General features: G+C 39.9%; 6 protein-coding genes and 1 non-coding gene across 7 annotated transcripts, besides 1 other annotated feature; 4 read left to right on the top strand and 3 right to left on the bottom strand.

The window, feature by feature from the left end:
* Positions 1-416: 416 nt before the first annotated feature.
* On the bottom strand, positions 417-488 carry KLLA0_D17490r. Its single transcript has one exon. It is a non-coding gene; the product is annotated as a tRNA-Gln (tRNA).
* A 13-nt stretch (positions 489-501) lies between these two features.
* Positions 502-948: a long terminal repeat (solo LTR).
* An 885-nt stretch (positions 949-1,833) lies between these two features.
* Positions 1,834-3,021, top strand: HSP42 (heat shock protein HSP42; the record flags this gene model as incomplete). The annotated part of the gene is made up of 1 exon (XM_453832.1): positions 1,834-3,021. One exon carries the CDS (start codon positions 1,834-1,836, stop codon positions 3,019-3,021), a length of 1,188 nt encoding a protein of 395 aa, XP_453832.1.
* Positions 3,022-3,443: 422 nt separating this feature from the next.
* SUP35 (translation termination factor GTPase eRF3) lies at positions 3,444-5,546 on the top strand (the record flags this gene model as incomplete). The annotated part of the gene is made up of 1 exon (XM_453831.1): positions 3,444-5,546. The coding sequence occupies one exon, from the start codon at positions 3,444-3,446 to the stop codon at positions 5,544-5,546; it is 2,103 nt and encodes a 700-aa protein (XP_453831.1).
* Positions 5,547-5,597: 51 nt separating this feature from the next.
* On the bottom strand, positions 5,598-6,626 carry ARG82 (inositol polyphosphate multikinase; the record flags this gene model as incomplete). Its single annotated transcript, XM_453830.1, has 1 exon — positions 5,598-6,626. The coding sequence occupies one exon, from the start codon at positions 6,624-6,626 to the stop codon at positions 5,598-5,600; it is 1,029 nt and encodes a 342-aa protein (XP_453830.1).
* A 384-nt stretch (positions 6,627-7,010) lies between these two features.
* KLLA0_D17380g (uncharacterized protein) lies at positions 7,011-8,309 on the bottom strand (the record flags this gene model as incomplete). The annotated part of the gene is made up of 1 exon (XM_453829.1): positions 7,011-8,309. One exon carries the CDS (start codon positions 8,307-8,309, stop codon positions 7,011-7,013), a length of 1,299 nt encoding a protein of 432 aa, XP_453829.1.
* Positions 8,310-9,431: 1,122 nt separating this feature from the next.
* SEC7 (Arf family guanine nucleotide exchange factor SEC7) lies at positions 9,432-14,978 on the top strand (the record flags this gene model as incomplete). The annotated part of the gene is made up of 1 exon (XM_453828.1): positions 9,432-14,978. One exon carries the CDS (start codon positions 9,432-9,434, stop codon positions 14,976-14,978), a length of 5,547 nt encoding a protein of 1,848 aa, XP_453828.1.
* Positions 14,979-16,420: 1,442 nt separating this feature from the next.
* ACS2 (acetate--CoA ligase ACS2) lies at positions 16,421-18,475 on the top strand (the record flags this gene model as incomplete). Its single annotated transcript, XM_453827.1, has 1 exon — positions 16,421-18,475. One exon carries the CDS (start codon positions 16,421-16,423, stop codon positions 18,473-18,475), a length of 2,055 nt encoding a protein of 684 aa, XP_453827.1.
* Positions 18,476-18,786: the final 311 nt, after the last annotated feature.

The raw sequence follows: 18,786 nt of genomic DNA, 5'->3' as shown, positions 1-18,786 counted from the left end.
TTACACGGATGATTATAATGTATAAAATTGACAGTTTAGTTCGAGCTTAATCGAGTTGAGAGAAGGCAATTAAATACATACTTAAAAGTAAGAGAAAACACATACACAAGGCCTCGATTTTCCTGTGGTGTTGCGCTATTCTACGATGACCGCAGTCAAATCTAATATCTTGAGAAAGGATCAGAGAAAAAGAAGTGAATTGCGGCCACTACTGAGCAAGAATGTACGTCGGGTTTGAGAACCGGCGTGGTCTGTTGGAATGCAGCTATATTAAGTGGCAACAAGATGGCTATCTGGGTTGTTTCATCTCTTTCTTATTGTTCTTAGAGGAGTTATATGTAGATTATTGTTATGTTTAGGAGAATGACTTACTACACACACTCCATCTTCTCAAATGAGAAGATGAGAAAAAAAGTAGGTCGTACCCGGATTCGAACCGGGGTTGTTCGGATCAAAACCGAAAGTGATAACCACTACACTATACAACCAAATAATAAAAGTTCTTGTGATATGCTTTGGATGATAGTTGATTGATTAATCGCCTGATGAGGGATCGTTGATATCAAACAATACAACGATTATAATATAATAATCTATTTAGCTAGATCGTTGAGTATATGCGTCCTTGCTTCTTCTTTCTCTTGTTGCATCCAACCTCCCCAAGAGGTCGCAACATAGCTCAGCCTTTTATACTCGACTTATATACTCGCATGGTCGTCAGACTTCGTCATGGCAACTCATTGCCTCCATGCCCTTGTAGGTCCTGTGCAGCTACTGTCCTCCACGCGCACTCAAGACCATCACGTGGCCGTCTATGATCCATCTAGGCCATCCCCTCTGGATACCACAGGATCCATATGCACAGTCACTGACGTCTTGGAACTCTGTCGTGTGCTGGCTAGCTCACATGACCTCTCGTCTGGCTTGTCTTCAGTCTATCTTACGACAAAATGTACGATGAACTGAAAGACCCATATTGAACTGCGAAAGTCTTCCCGCCGATCACATAGCAAATTAGAATGTGAACGCGAAATACTTAGTTTTGAAAACCATACGTTAAGCTCCAAAAAACCTACGTTACGGCGACATAACTCTCTTGCGTGACTGTTAAGGACAAAACTTTATTCATTTGTCCATGAACAAAAGCTTCTCATTGTTTTGCTTCGGTACCTCACGAATTATTCCAGAAACTCCAACTAAAATGTGTACGTGCATCGGAAATTGGGAATATTAAGGAACATATCCTGCATTATATCTCATTTCCTACATAAATTTATGCTCAATGAAATTTGTATGTGCTGATGGACGAAAAGATAGGTTGGAAATTGACGTTACAAACTCCGAGAAAAAACATGAACCTATACATAAATAAGAAGCATCCTTTTGACAATAGTACTGAGACCAAAAGATGCGCTATATTGGTTATCGTAGGAATCCTTCAAGCCTCAAAGCCATTCGTTGCTGGTCGCCACTCTTACGGCTATATGTCAGCCTTGTTTTTTGTCTCCTCCAACTTTATTTCTATGAACTTCCCTAACGTTCCACATATTACTAGACTTTTCGATCTTCTACTGGTACTGAAGGAAAAAAAAGGCTAAATTCACGCATTATTAAGGGAGAAAAAAGGTATAAAAGGTTTAATTCTTCGGTGGCAATCCCTAGATTTGCCATTGCCAATTTGATGTAATTTGTGATTGTCTGGTATATTGCTACCTATAGGTTCAAATTGATCCTAGTAACAGCAAAAACAGCTTTCTAGCGGTTTATTCAAAGGAAGGACGGATATAGCCTTTGAGTGCAATTATACATATTACCATATCAACCCTTTCCATTATGAGTTTTTATCAACCATCTTTGTCCCTTTACGACGTTCTAGATGCATTAACTAACAAGGCTGGCGCCAGAGGTGATTATGAAGATAATATCTACGGTGGAAGACAACCTCAAAGAAGAGCTGCTAATCAAGGGTATGACAGATACGACCCTTTTGCCGCTAGAAGACAGGGCTACGTTCCTGGCAGCTATTACTATTCAGTTCCAAACGCATCCTACTACCAGCCAGTTTATTACACAAATGAAGATGCTCAACCTCAGAGAAGACCCACGCATTACCATCCACACCGTACTGTTCGCAGGACCGGTGCTCCAACAACAGCTTCTAGAAGGGCTGTTGGACCAACATCTGGTGATGATGTAGTTGGGGCTCTTTTGAGTGCTTTGGCCGGTGGTAATTCCGACATTTTCAGAGGGGATGCTGATGAAGAAAGTCAGAGACAAGCAACTGATGATGAACAAGAAAACGATGAACAGGAGCAAGCCGCTGCTCTTGCGGCAGCCGAAGAAGCTCTTGCAAATCAATATTCCGAGGAAGAAAAAGAACGTAATGATCAGCAAATAGACGAGGAAACAGCAGAGCAAGGAGAAGACGCTTCTGACGAGTACAACGAAGATTATAACATGCACAATAATGAGGAACAACAAAAGTTGAATAAGACTACTTCCTCCGTTGACAGCGAAAAGGACGTAAACCAAAAGGATAAACTAGCTTACGAGCCCAGCGGTTTCAGATCTCCGGTTCCTGCACCTTTGCAAGTTTCAAACCCAGAATTGAGACTTGATCTACCATTTTCTCCAGAAGTTAACGTTTATGATACTCCCGAACAGTACGTTGTTGTATTGGCATTACCTGGTGCGAACTCGAAGGAGTTTAAAATTGATTTCCATCCTTCATCGCACGAGTTACTGATCAAAGGTGCTGTCGACAACAAGATCGGGATTGATAAAAAGTACGTGAAGATCTCAGAATTGAAATACGGTGATTTTGAAAGATCTGTCAAGTTCCCCGTTTTACCGAGAATTAAAGATGAAGAGATTAAAGCATCGTACTTTAACGGATTGCTTCAAATCAAAGTCCCAAAAATTCCACAAGATGCTAATAAACCACAACCAAAGAAAAGAATTATAATAGAAGATGTACCAGATGAAGAACTTGTGTTTGAGACTGCTCCTCGCAATTTATGAAATCATCCCTGGCTTCACATTGGAAAACTGGTTCAGCCAAACATTTATATGAACAATTGTTATGAATTAAAATAAGATCTCATGTTTAGTAATCGCTTATGTATAATATTAATATTACACGAATACCAGCACCCTCATTTTATACAGTTACATAGAGGAAGAACGGAACGGTTGCACCAGGTTATTGATGCCATATTACGTATTGGGCGCTACAATGGTGTTAGTCTATTTAGGAATATATGCAGTCGTATAAAATTACATCATCGCTAATTGCAAAAAATTTTAAACAGCTTGATAGAGAAGATCGAAAAGTGTAAGAAAGCGTTACTGATGATCATCATGATCCTCCCATCAGCGAATTGCCCTCTATTTGCAAGCTTAAATTGGAACAAGGTACCGGTCTATAGCATCTACTAGTAGACATGTCAGACCAACAAAATCAAGACCAAGGGCAAGGCCAAGGTTACAATCAGTATAACCAATATGGCCAGTACAACCAGTACTACAACCAACAGGGCTATCAAGGCTACAACGGCCAACAAGGTGCTCCTCAAGGCTACCAAGCATATCAAGCTTATGGACAGCAGCCTCAAGGAGCCTACCAGGGCTACAACCCTCAACAAGCTCAAGGCTACCAACCTTACCAGGGCTACAATGCTCAGCAACAAGGTTACAACGCTCAGCAAGGCGGTCACAACAATAACTACAATAAAAATTATAATAATAAAAACAGTTACAATAACTATAATAAGCAGGGTTATCAAGGTGCTCAAGGATATAATGCACAACAGCCAACCGGTTACGCTGCTCCAGCACAGTCTTCATCCCAGGGTATGACTTTGAAAGATTTCCAAAACCAACAAGGCAGTACTAATGCAGCCAAGCCAAAGCCTAAGTTAAAGTTGGCCTCTAGCTCTGGTATTAAGTTAGTAGGTGCCAAGAAACCTGTAGCACCCAAAACTGAGAAAACTGATGAATCCAAGGAAGCAACTAAAACTACCGACGACAACGAAGAAGCACAATCTGAATTGCCCAAAATTGATGATTTGAAAATCTCAGAGGCTGAAAAACCAAAAACTAAGGAGAATACCCCATCTGCTGATGATACTTCCTCAGAGAAGACTACCAGCGCTAAGGCAGACACATCTACAGGAGGAGCGAACTCCGTGGATGCTCTAATCAAGGAACAAGAAGATGAGGTTGACGAAGAAGTCGTTAAAGATATGTTTGGTGGTAAGGATCATGTTTCCATCATTTTCATGGGTCACGTCGATGCTGGTAAGTCAACAATGGGTGGTAACTTGTTATATCTGACTGGTTCTGTGGATAAAAGAACCGTTGAGAAATATGAGAGAGAGGCTAAAGAGGCTGGTAGACAAGGTTGGTATTTATCATGGGTGATGGATACCAACAAAGAAGAAAGAAACGACGGTAAAACCATTGAAGTGGGTAGAGCGTACTTTGAAACTGAAAAGAGACGTTACACTATTTTGGATGCTCCCGGTCACAAAATGTATGTTTCTGAAATGATTGGTGGTGCATCTCAAGCCGATATTGGTATTTTGGTTATTTCTGCTAGAAAGGGTGAATATGAAACTGGTTTCGAAAAGGGTGGTCAAACTCGTGAGCACGCTTTATTAGCCAAGACACAAGGTGTCAACAAAATGATTGTAGTTATCAACAAGATGGATGATCCAACTGTGGGATGGGATAAGGAAAGATATGATCACTGTGTTGGTAACTTGACAAACTTTTTGAAGGCTGTGGGTTACAATGTTAAGGAGGACGTCATTTTCATGCCAGTGTCTGGTTACACAGGTGCAGGTTTGAAGGAACGTGTCGATCCTAAGGACTGTCCATGGTATACTGGTCCATCTTTATTAGAATATCTTGACAATATGAAGACTACTGATCGTCATATCAATGCTCCATTCATGCTTCCAATTGCTTCTAAGATGAAGGACATGGGTACTGTTGTGGAAGGTAAAATCGAATCTGGACACATTAGAAAGGGTAACCAAACTTTACTAATGCCTAACAGGACCTCTGTTGAAATTCTGACCATTTATAACGAAACTGAAAGCGAAGTTGACATGGCTGTTTGTGGTGAGCAGGTTAGATTAAGAATTAAAGGTGTCGAAGAAGAAGAAATTTCTGCTGGTTTCGTTCTAACCTCTCCAAAAAACCCAGTTAAGAATGTAACGAGATTTGTGGCTCAAATTGCTATTGTCGAATTGAAATCGATCATGTCTGCTGGTTTCTCGTGCGTTATGCATATTCATACAGCTATCGAAGAAGTCACCGTCACAAGATTGCTTCACAAGCTTGAGAAGGGGTCAAACAGAAAATCAAAGAAGCCTCCAGCATTTGCTAAAAAGGGTATGAAGATCATTGCCGTTATCGAGACTAATGAACCGGTATGTGTTGAAACATACGATGATTACCCACAATTGGGTAGATTCACTTTAAGAGATCAAGGTACCACCATTGCTATCGGTAAGATTGTGAAAATCCTTGAAAATTGATCTCGGTTTTTATGAATCCATATCACAATGCATATTTACTAGGTGTCTAGTCTAGATTGTATATTTAGTTTTTAATCTTTCAAAAATGTCTATAAGACTTTCAACCCCGTCAAGTACATTGTCATCTATTCCTAATCCTGGGGTAAATTTGGTATGTGCAAAATCTATTATCGACATGCGACTCAATTCTGTCTTTCCTGATATGCTCTCCTTTGACTGTCCATCTTTAATGGACCCTTCCTCATCCGAATCATATGATACATGGGACGGTATTAATTCTTGTTCCTGAGAGAAGTTGATCCACCGAGTAGTATCGCATTCATATATGAATAGAAGGCTACTTGATATCATGCGAACCTCTTCATTCAATAGCGTATTATAGAAAAGCTGAAGCCTTTTTGAAAACATGTGAATCAAATCATTACGATTTTGGAGTGAAAGATTATTATCGCCAAAGTACAAATCAAATGCGTCCGTTACATTCGAAGCTGTCAACTCACGACCGTAATATTTATTGACAAAAATATACCCATCATCTTCCGGTTCATAATACTTCGAGTGTAGTTCTTGGACATTTGTGTTTTTTAAGATATTCATACCACATATTCTAAACCCTAAAGTCCCAGAAGTTGATGTCTTACTTACTTCATCTAATCTTATTCTTTTCTCTTCACTTGCTGCATCATCCCACAGAACATGTCCTAACTTGATATCCAATACGTTTGGTCGTACATATCCGTGCAATAGATTTTCCATAACTAAGTAAACATTTCCATCGGTTTGTGACTTACTAGTTAGACTTGTGGGGGAACACGCGTTCAGTCTCTCTATTACTCTTTCTTGGTCAAAGTCTTTGTTCTGTTCTTTATTCTCTTGCAATATACCTAAGAATGTAGGTGTCCAGTCCTGTAATGGAATGTCATCCGTGTTGTCTATTGCATGTCTGGTGGCCAAGTGTTCATAAAACTTTATTTCTTGTTTCGTGGAAGGTTTGAACAGAAGCATCTCATTGGGATCCGTTAATGGTCCTTCATGGCCAGCAGCTTGACGTTTTAGTTTCTTAAAGTCTTTGATGTTCATGCTGTATATTCAAAACGCCATCTATAGGTGATTCCTCGTCCTCATGAGCTCAATTCTTTCTTTACGCAGTTGATGTAGCATCATCTGGCTTGCTCGAACGGTGCTCAGTTGTCTTTTTTATTTTTATAAATACATTCTTCTGTCAGTAGATGTTATCAAAAAAGGTATTCATAGAATTGCGGCATTCATATCATTCCAGAATGATATGCTTGCCAATAGAAAACATACAAAATCTATACATATATTAACTGGCTTCAAAATAGTAACAAAATATTGCATGTGGTATTCATCCACTTATTTATCATTGGGAGGTCAAAGTCTAGTTCCGTTTCGGTATTTTTTTTAAGTTAAGTAACATCCGGAGAACATGAGCTAACGAAAATTTCACACATCGTTCCATAATCTCCCATGGACTGATTGTAATTCCTCTTTAGTTGGTGCTTTTTCTGATGAGAAATAACCTGAGTTGATTTTAGCATCGATTTCAACTCTGGAATCTGGAGGAATCATTTCATCTGGAATCGGAATTCTTTCGACGATTTCAATTCCCTGATCAACGATTGCATCATATTTCATGTTTGACATGGACAACATCTTATCGATCTTGGAAATACCTAACCATTTAAGGACGTCTGGCATTAATTGTTGAAATCTCATATCCCTCACACCAGCGATACATTCTGTTCTGTGGAAATACTCGTCAGCGGTATCACCGCCTCTCTTACGAGCATTGTATACTAAATATTTGGTAACTTCACCAAGTGCACGCCCTTCTTTACGGAAGTAAATAACAAGACCAGTTCCTCCATTCTGGGCCTCCTTTACTGCTTCAATAATACCAAACATCAAGTATGGACGGCAAGTACAAATATCAGAACCGAAGACGTCGGAACCGTTACATTCATCGTGAACTCTCAAAGCGATTTTCTTTTCTGGATTGGAAATGTTTTGCGGATTACCGAAAATATACACTGTCAATCCACCAATTGGAGGCATGTAAGTTTTGATATCGGGTCTAGTGATCAATTCTGGGTACATACCATTTGTATCCTCAAATAAACATTTTCTTAACTCTTCTTCAGTGATTCCAAATCTTTCAGCGACCCCTGGTAAATACCAAACAGGTTCAACGGCAATCTTCGAAACACTTAGGTCACCGTTAGAGTTGACAATGATATTACCGTCGATTTTCAATTCGCCTTTATCAACGGCCTCTTTCAACTCAAGCAATTGCATGGTTGCCTTGGTGATGGCAATAGTTGGTCTGATATCCACGTTTGCAGACTTAGCAACATCATCAAACAAATAAGGTGTTAAGTGACCAAAAGGATCCATCGATACAATATCACGGTTGTTAAACCATGATGGCTGTTCTGGGATTGTAAACACAGGTTGCGCGTTGGTATAGTCTGGAATATGGTCGCGTTTTAACTGGTTTGAACCAATGGCCAAAGCATTATAGATGCAGTATGGACCAGCATGAGCACCGATGCAATTGTGTTTAGAGATACCACTTTTATTTCTTGATGGAACCACAGGACCCCTTTCTTGACAATCAGCAGCACCCCAGTTCAATGGGATAGGAGAGGAATCTTCTGGGTAGGTGGTTAAAAGGACATCATTAACTGGTGTCGCTTTGATGTGTTGTTCTACTTCCTTACGGGTAACGGCGATTGGACTCATCTTTAGTTGATAATTTCACAATATCCTTAATGATTGATACTTTTTGATTTAATCTTGATACTTATAGATGTGTTTACTATATGCATTACTTAATTGAACCTTATCCAAACTAAGTTCTTCTTCTTCGACAAACGCTCTTCTTTTATAGATTTTGAAGGATAATATATCCTGTAATAATTTACACAAAGATAACTAGGCTCCCATGCACTCGAAACTATACAAATCGCTCGAGCTTTCCGTTTTCTATCTCCCGTACCTCTTTTTGTTATCCTAATCACACGCTATCTACGTTTTTGTTTCACTAACTGACGCATGTCAATTTTCCTCCGACGGATTTCCTTCGGAGGAAAATGGTACAGCATATTATGTCAGCACCGCCAGTATTAAACAGGGAAAACAACGACTAAATATCTCCTATGGAGATATGTATACATACATATGGGTAGATAGATGCTTTACACATGAAGGTGTTAGTTAACCGCACTAATTGACATACATGCAATCTGTTTACTTGTTTTTAGGTTGTTATTCTCAATCACTAAGGTCGCCAACGGAGATTTGAGGTCCCAAACTCAAAGTAGAGATATGAAAAGTAAATTCAGATTGTAAGTTTGGAAATTATTACAAATGCTCCAGAATATACCAAATTTGGCGTCCCTTTGTGGGCTATGAAGTGCTATAAAAGAGGTTACTCCAATAGATAATTCTCATCATAGATGATTCTAATCACGTGATCAACAAATCACGTGCTCGACACAGCAGAAGAGGCTTATAAAATTATACAATGTAGAACTAAACTTAAGTTTCCAGATCCATTTCCTGTAGCAAGTATCTACGGTTTATATCACTGCCTCTTGGCTGAACATTCTGGTAACATCATTCAGCTGCTTTACTTAATCACTTATACTTCAGAAAGACTTCAGAGAGCAGATCTTCAAGCCAATTCTCCTATTATAGGGGAAAAACGGAGCCAGCCATCCACCTTAAAAGGAAAGAAAAAAAATATCTGAAATTAAATGAGATTCAGAAAGAAGTATACATAATATCGTATTTGGTGGAACGATTACGGAGGTGATTATATACACACTAAGGTGCAGTGCTGTCGAAGAAATATTGCCAAACATGTCAGAAGAACCTGTGGACCGCACGAACCCAGCAATTGCTGAGGAACGTGATATACAAGCCCTAGATTCGACCACGACTGTTGATATCAATGTGAATTCGGTAACCGACGCTGATGCGAACGTGGAGAACAACACCCCTGATGTGCCTGATGTTGATGTGACGCCATCTCCATCAGCAAATAAAACTGTAAATAGTAACACCGAGGGAGCGGCCCATGCTAGAAATGCGTCAATTGTATCTATGAATAACGCGAACATTAAATCGGTTGTTTTGTTTGTAAAATCAACGTTGGAATCCATAATGAAATCCAAAGAACTTAAGAAACTTACGAGTTGTCAGAAAGATATAGAAAGGACTTTGAAGTCCCTAGAACAAACCTCAGCAGCGCCAACCGGAACTTCGGTAGAAATTGACTCGTTGCTCGTTTTTGAAGCGTTAAGATCATGTTGCAGATCTAAGATCATTGATATTCAAATAAAGGCTTTAGATTGTTTCGCTAAACTGTTCTCCTTTCAAGCCTTGGACGAATCGCTGCTAGTGAATCCTCCAGACTCAATGGCTTCAAACGATCAGAACCCTGAAAATATTGGAATTACTCCACCTCCAAAACAAAAGCTTATTGATGCGGTAATTGACACAATTTGTGATTGTTTTGAAGGGGAAAATACAGACTCAAGAGTGGAACTGCAAGTTGTACGTGGTTTAGCCAGTTGTATCTTAATCGATGAAGCTACTTCTTGTGTCCATGGCGCTTCCTTATTGAAGGCCATCAGACAAATTTACAACATTTTCATCTTTTCGCTACATTCATCCAATCAAGGCATAGCGCAAGCCACTTTGACCCAAATTGTCACGACCGTTTTCGATAGGATCGATGTGAAAAGTTTGAATCAACAGAGATCACTTTCAACAATTAGCTTAAAGAATGCTGCTTCCACCAATGGAGGAACATCCACTCCATCATCTGAACATCCGTTAACTTTGCAAAATTTGGATACACTAAATGACGAGACTGAAAGACTGGTAGACGAAGAAGAAAATTTCCAGAAACCCGATGACTCCATCACTGATGAACAAGCTCTTACCATCAAAGACGCTTTCCTTTTGTTTAGAGCCATGGCAAAAATATCTGCAAAACCTTTGGAAGACTCACTAGATATGAGATCTCATGTAGTAAGATCGAAACTTTTATCTCTTCATACTCTACATTCAATATTAAAAGACCATATCGACGTTTTCTTGTCTCAAAACGTTAGGGTTCCAGGAAAAGAGCAAGTCAGCTTAGTTCATGCAGTCAATCAGTATTTGTGTTTATCACTTGCGAGAAATGCAGCCTCTCCAATTGCGCCCGTGTATGAGATAACTTTAGAAATTATGTGGTTGATAATATCGAACTTGAGATCTGAGTTTAAGAGAGAGATTCCCGTGTTCCTCACAGATATTTATTTCCCTATTGCGGATTTAAAGTCTTCGACCAATCACCAGAAAAGATACTTTTTGAGTATTATCCAACGTGTTTGTAATGATCCACGGACGCTCATTGAATTCTATCTTAATTATGACTGTGATAGTCATATGCCAAATGTTGTTGAGTTGATCATAAACTACCTCACAAAATTAGCTCTTACACGTGTAGATGTGACAACATCACAAAGAGCTTATTACAATGATTCATTAAGCAAGCCGCTTGCAACATTTAGTTATACTCAAGTTCCTTTGTTATCGATCTCCAATATCCCATCATCTTCTGACTCCTCTCAACTTCCGTTTCCGGTTGATTATGCTCTAAAACAAATGGCCCTTACATGTATGGTCGCGTTCCTCACATCTTTGAGTTCATGGGCACATAAAGCGCTAAATTCCAGTTCGATCAACACGGTAGGGAGTAGCCAATCCAAAGCTTTGAGCCAGAGAGCAGATTCCTCAACCCTCCTATCTTCGAACAGACCTCGTTCAACTTCTGCTCTCAGTTCGGTGTCTAACACGGATACAAACTCTGTATCTGAATCAACAACAAATGAAGAAGTAGATGACCCTCTGCAATTTGAAACTGCTAAATTAAGGAAAACGGAACTGTTGAATTGTGTGAAGTTATTTAACTACAAAACTAAGAAGGGAATTGCAGAGTCGATAAAAAAAGGTTTCATCGAGGACGATTCCAGTGTTGCTATTGCAAAATGGTTATTGAATACCGATGGGCTTGACCTATCTGCCGTAGGAGAATATCTTGGTGAAGGCAATGAAAAAAATATTTCTATCATGCACGCATTTGTTGATCAGTTTGAATTTACAAATCTCTCCATAGTTAGTGCTTTAAGATTATTCCTTCAAAAGTTTAGATTACCTGGCGAAGGACAAAAAATTGATAGATTCATGCTTAAATTCGCTGAGCGCTTCGTTGATCAAAACCCTAATGTTTTCTCTAAAGCAGATACAGCTTATGTTTTGGCATATTCGATTATTCTTTTGAATACCGACTTGCATTCCACTCAGATCAAAAAGAAAATGACTCTTGAAGAGTTTATAGAGAATAACTCAGGCATAGACAATGGAAAGGACTTGCCAAGGGAATACATGGAACAAATATTCGAAGAGATATCAAACCATGAAATCAAATTGCTCTCGGAACAACACCAAGCAATGATTTCGGGTGATGCTACTGCAGCGTTACCTCAGCAATCCTCATTTGGGTTCTTCAATGGCAAGGATTATGAAAGGGAAGCCTATATCCAAGTGTCTAAGCAAATTTCTTCGAAGACCGAATTAGTATTCAAAAACTTGAGCAAGAATAAGGACACTGTGTACTACGCTGCATCACACGTTGAACATGTTAAATCGATTTTCGAAACATTGTGGATGTCTTTCTTGGCTGCTTTGACCCCTCCTTTCAAGGAATACAATGACATAGAAACTTCTGATTTATGCCTTAAGGGTATCAAAACTTCTATCAAAATCGCTGCTACGTTCGGCATTGATTATGCAAGGGCTTCATTCGTCGGTGCATTAATTCAATTCGCTAATCTTCAAAACCTTGAAGAAATAAAAATAAAGAATGTATATGCAATCATAACTCTTCTTGAAATCGCTGTTTCGGAAGGTAATTACATGAAGGACTCCTGGAAAGATATTCTAGTCATCGTTTCTCAAGTGGAGCGTTTACAATTAATTTCAAAGGGTGTAGATAGAGAAACTGTTCCTGATGTTACTCAGGCAAGATTGGCCAACCATAGATCCTCTTTCGAGTCCACGCGCTCTTCTTCCACCCAAAACTTCTTTGATAGATGGACAAGAAAGGCCACACCTGGTGAGATTGCTCAAGAGAAACATTATAACCAAACACTTTCGCCAAACATCTCGAAATTCATAACGTCTAGTGAATTGGTTGTTCTTATAGACAAAATTTTCACCAATTCCTCAGCTTTGTCAGGTTCTGCCATTGTGGATTTCATAAAGGCTTTAACTGAAGTGTCCTTTGAAGAGATTGAATCTTCTCAGAATGCGACCACGCCTAGAATGTTTTCTCTACAAAAGATGGTTGATGTTTGCTATTACAACATGGATCGTATAAGATTAGAGTGGACTCCTATATGGAATGTCATGGGTGAGGCTTTCAATAGAATTGCAACAGAATCTAATTTGGCTGTTGTATTTTTCGCCATTGACTCCTTACGTCAATTATCTATGAGATTTTTAGATATCGAAGAGTTGACAGGATTCGAATTCCAACTTGACTTCTTGAAACCATTTGAACACACTGTAGAAAACACGAGGGACATCGATGTCCAAGAGATGTGTATTGAGTGTTTCCATAATTTCATTTTAACTAAGTCTGGAAAGATTAAGTCCGGTTGGAAGCCAATCTTGAAATCTCTACAGTACACTGCCCAATCTCCAAATGAGAGGATTGTAACGAGAACATATGAACTAGTATCTTATGACATTGTGAAAGATCATTTCTATGATGTGTTTGCCTTGGATGATTCTTTTGTGGACTTAGTTGTAGTTTTCAAAGAAATCACCAAAAACCAAAAGCATCAAAAACTTGCTCTACATTCGTTAGAAACATTGAAGAGAATTACCAACCAAGTAGCCGACTTATGTTTCAAAAATCATGACCATCAGTTACTACAAGGCAAGGATGAGTTTGAGGACGTTTGGTTACCGTTACTCTTCTGTTTCAATGATACTATCATGACAGCTGTCGATCTTGAAGTTAGATCAAGAGCATTGAACTATATGTTTGACGCATTAGTGGCAAACGGAGCTGAGTTTGATGAAGAGTTCTGGAATAAGATTTGTACCCAGTTGTTATTCCCCATCTTTGGAATTTTATCGAAACATTGGGAAGTGAACCAATTCAATAGTCATGACGATATGAGTGTATGGCTATCAACCACATTGATTCAAGCATTAAGAAATATGGTTGCTCTTTTCACCCACTATTTCGAATCATTAAATGGATTGTTAGACGGCGTTCTTGGATTGATGGTATCCTGTATATGCCAAGAAAATGACACAATTGCCAGAATTGGTAGATCATGCTTACAGCAGTTGATTCTCCAAAACATGTCGGAATTCAACGATACTCATTGGCACCAGGTTACAGAAGCGTTCAGCACATTATTCCAGTTGACTACGGCCAACGAATTGTTCGAGAGCGATCCATTGAAGCAAGGTAGAAGAAAATCTGTTCCAAATACTGCTGGTACCGACTCAACTACACCAACAAACAACACTACCAAAGAAAGCAACAACAGCAACGTCGAGGAAGAAGTGGAAAGAGCCATCGCTGAAGAGAACGGTCAAGACGTTGGTAACGAGCAAGGAACGATTTCCAATGGAGACATCGATGCATTACCACCAAGAAGGTTAGTGGAAACGAAGAGTACCGAAGAATTGAAACAGAAGGTGAGTGTGAAAAACACTATTGTTGTGAAATGTATTCTCCAGTTGCTAATGATTGAGTCCCTAAGTGAACTATTCGAAGTGGAACAGTTCATCAACAGCATCCCATTCGACGAAGCCATCAAATTAACCACTCTATTGGAACGTTCGTACGAGTTCGCACGTGACTTCAACGACGACTACGAATTGAGAACAAGACTAGTTGAAGCCAGAGTCTCAAACAAGATTCCAAACTTGGCAAAGCAAGAGACAAGCTCTTCTGCCGTATTAATCAACATCTTATTCAAGTTGTACCTGAATAGAGAATCCTCCGAGAACGGATCCACAAAAGAGATCAAGAAAAATCAAAAGAATCTGTTACAAAGGCTAGTCGGCATCTGCGTCTCCATAGTGCAAAGATACGTAGCAATGAACGATGGCGTATCTGAAAGAGCTGCAAACAACTGGAGACCGGTTATTGTCGAAATCATCCAGGGATACTCTGAATTTGACGATAATGACTACAAACAACAATGTAAGACGATGTACGACCTCATTCTACAAATTCTAGATAAACCATGTCCCGACGACTTACGCCACGTGATCAGACTCTTCCTAACAAGAACCAGAGATATCTTTCTAGATAGCGAGAAAGTGTAATAGAAGATTGATTGGTGCAACTATAAATATTATGTAAGCTATGACTGAAATATTTCCGGGTAAATATACTAATCTTCTCGTTTAAAAGTACCTGTTCCCTGAACAGAAAAAAAAATCCAACAAAATTCGTTTAGCAGAACGAAAAGGAAAATAAAAAGAAAGAGGACACAGCTGGCTTTTCTTACATTCAGCCGAACCGACATCGTGATCTTCGAATTTTTTTTTTCGCATCAAATACAAAACAGCACAGTCACCGTTGAAAGTATCTTAAACTGGCGGACGAAGAGCATTAATTTAGTACGGTATTTCCAGATAGTATGAATGTTTCCCTATTTTTTTTTTTAAGGTGGTTTCGACTGTCAATGAAGCAGAAACTCCCTGACTGGAATAAAAGCTATATCGGCCAGTGAGAAAGGAACCAACCGATAGAGGGGTCTATCGTGCCCCTCCCTTGTCTTTTGGTGATATCGGACTCGAAACTGGAAAATATTACGTTTGCCTCGTTTTTTCTTATTTTTTCTACGCCCGTTTCTGTGCCAAAGGTTCAAATCTACATGCCGGTGTTTGTGGCGCCTGAGTGTGTCAGTGTGAAACAGCAATTCGCAATTCGTCCAGAGGTCTTGTCAGCCAACGGGAGCTGAACGGTGCAACAATATTATTGCCCCGTTAAACTTTATGATATGTTTCTTGATGCTCCTTTACTATATACAGTCTAGATAGTCACAGTGGCAGCAGTCGACGGCCATATGTTGAGTCATGGTGATTCTTTTTCTTTTTCTTTCCTTCACAGTTTGCTTGCAACCCGTAGCCAAACCCTAGAGCGAACCGGACCTTTGCAATGGCCATTGTCGCCTTTCCTACCTTTTTTATATCTTCAACCCGATATATCTTTATTTCTTCACCAGTGTCACCGCTTAGAAGTCGCCAAAACTCATGAGAAACAGTAATTTTCCAACCAAAAAGTTTGGAATCGAAAAGGAAAAAAAAAATACCTGAAAAACTAAAATCATATATATATAAGATCAGGCGAATTAGGAAAAGTTAGGTTCGAACGTTTGGTGAGGCAGAAAGTTTATATACACAGAGGTTATTTTTATTGATTAGACGAATTGATTCAGAAAGGATTTTTTATTTATATATGTTTTTTTTCTTGTGTTTATTTTAGTTGCAATCCATTGTAGTCTAAGTCAATTCTTCAGCGGTACATTCCCAGAACTTTATTACTGTTAGTGTCTCTCTTTTCGGGGTCTTAACTGGTTAATTGTCATTTCTGAATCTTCAAGTTTAACAGAAACCTTCATTGTTTTCAAGAATATCAACTCTGGACCGTATTCACTAATTAGCAGATTTAATCTCTCTACACATCTTGAAAAGAATTATAACGTTAACGCGCAGGAAGCAAGGTTAACAAAGGAAAAAAAAAACGATTCATTACTATCACTATGTCGTCGGATAAATTGCATAAGGTTGTGCATGAAGCTCACGATGTTGAAGCTCGTCATGCTCCAGAACATTTCTACAATTCTCAACCGGGTAAATCGTACTGTACTGATGAAGAACATTACCGTGAGATGTACACTCAGTCCATTGAGGACCCAGCAGGGTTTTTCGGTCCATTGGCCAAGGAATATCTAGATTGGGATCGTCCATTCACCCAAGTCCAAAGCGGTTCTTTGGAACACGGTGACATTGCCTGGTTCTTAAATGGTGAACTGAATGCTTCTTATAACTGTGTTGACAGACACGCTTTTGCCAACCCAGACAAGCCAGCTTTAATCTACGAAGCCGACGATGAATCTGAAAACAAGGTGATCACTTTTGGCGAATTGTTGAGACAGGTCTCTGAAGTGGCTGGTGTCTTGCAATCTTGGGGTGTCAAGAAAGGAGACACCGTCGCCGTTTACTTGCCAATGATTCCTGCTGCAGTTGTTGCTATGTTGGCCGTTGCAAGATTAGGTGCCATTCATTCGGTTATCTTTGCCGGTTTCTCTGCCGGTTCCTTGAAGGAAAGAGTTGTCGATGCAGGCTGTAAAGTGGTCATCACTTGCGATGAAGGTAAGAGAGGTGGTAAGACCGTTCATACCAAGAAGATTGTCGACGAAGGTTTGGCCGGTGTCGATTCCGTTTCCAAGATCTTGGTTTTCCAAAGAACTGGTACTCAAGGTATCCCAATGAAGCCAGCTAGAGATTTCTGGTGGCACGAAGAGTGTGTCAAGCAAAGAGGTTACTTGCCACCTGTCCCAGTCAACTCCGAAGATCCATTGTTCTTGTTGTACACCTCTGGTTCCACCGGTTCTCCAAAAGGTGTCGTGCACTCTACTGCTGGTTACTTGTTAGGTTCTGCTTTGACCACCAGATTCGTTTTCGATATTCATCCAGAAGATGTTTTGTTCACTGCTGGTGACGTCGGTTGGATTACCGGCCACACTTACGCCTTGTACGGTCCATTGACCTTAGGTACCGCTACCATTATTTTCGAATCTACTCCAGCTTACCCAGATTATGGTAGATACTGGAGAATCATTGAACGTCATAGAGCTACCCACTTCTACGTCGCCCCAACTGCCCTAAGATTGATCAAACGTGTCGGTGAAGAAGAAATTGCCAAGTATGATACCTCCTCCTTAAGAGTCTTGGGTTCTGTCGGTGAACCAATCTCTCCAGATCTATGGGAATGGTACCACGAAAAGGTTGGTAAGAATAACTGTGTTATCTGTGACACCATGTGGCAAACCGAATCCGGTTCACACTTGATTGCCCCATTGGCTGGTGCTGTCCCAACCAAACCAGGTTCCGCTACCGTCCCATTCTTCGGTATTAACGCCTGTATCATCGACCCAGTTTCTGGTGAAGAATTGAAGGGTAACGATGTTGAAGGTGTCTTGGCAGTGAAGTCCCCATGGCCTTCTATGGCCAGATCTGTCTGGAACAACCATGCTCGTTACTTCGAAACTTATTTGAAGCCATACCCAGGATACTACTTCACAGGTGATGGTGCTGGTAGAGATCACGACGGTTACTACTGGATCAGAGGTAGAGTTGACGATGTCGTTAACGTTTCCGGTCACAGACTTTCTACTGCTGAAATCGAAGCTGCTCTAGCTGAACACGAAGGTGTTTCTGAAGCTGCCGTTGTTGGTATCACTGATGAACTAACAGGTCAAGCTGTCATTGCATTCGTTTCCTTGAAGGACGGCTATCTGTCTGAAAATGCGGTAGAGGGTGACAGTACCCACATCTCTCCAGACAACTTACGTCGTGAGTTGATTCTACAAGTCAGAGGTGAAATTGGTCCATTCGCTGCACCAAAGACCGTTGTTGTTGTCAACGATTTGCCAAAAACTAGATCCGGTAAAATTATGAGAAGAGTCTTGAGAAAGGTTGCATCCAAGGAAGCTGATCAATTGGGTGATCTAAGTACCTTAGCCAATGCAGACGTTGTACCATCTATCATTTCTGCAGTAGAAAATCAATTTTTCAGTCAGCAGAAGAAATAAGAGTTCTTTCAAATTTAATCATAAATTCTAAAGCCAACTAAAAATATCGAAAAAGGATAGTATTTCAAAACTTACCATCAGGATGATCAGAAAAATTCCACAGTGACGATCCATTCAATGTCCTCTGTTGTATATTATGCTGCCTTTCTCAGAATTCAAAGATAACAATGGGACTCTCGTACTTCGTGGGTTTGCTCCAACTTAACACTGGAATCAGTACACTTTCATTCAATTCTCGAAACCACTGGAGCTTTATCGATTTTAACACCGTAGTTTGTCTTTTTAACGTCATGGTCAGATAGAGTGCTTCC

Source organism: Kluyveromyces lactis (genome assembly GCF_000002515.2).
Source record: "Kluyveromyces lactis strain NRRL Y-1140 chromosome D complete sequence".
Taxonomy (NCBI): domain Eukaryota; kingdom Fungi; phylum Ascomycota; class Saccharomycetes; order Saccharomycetales; family Saccharomycetaceae; genus Kluyveromyces; species Kluyveromyces lactis.
Note: the sequence above shows the minus strand (reverse complement) of the source record. Positions and strands in the feature narration are given on the sequence as shown.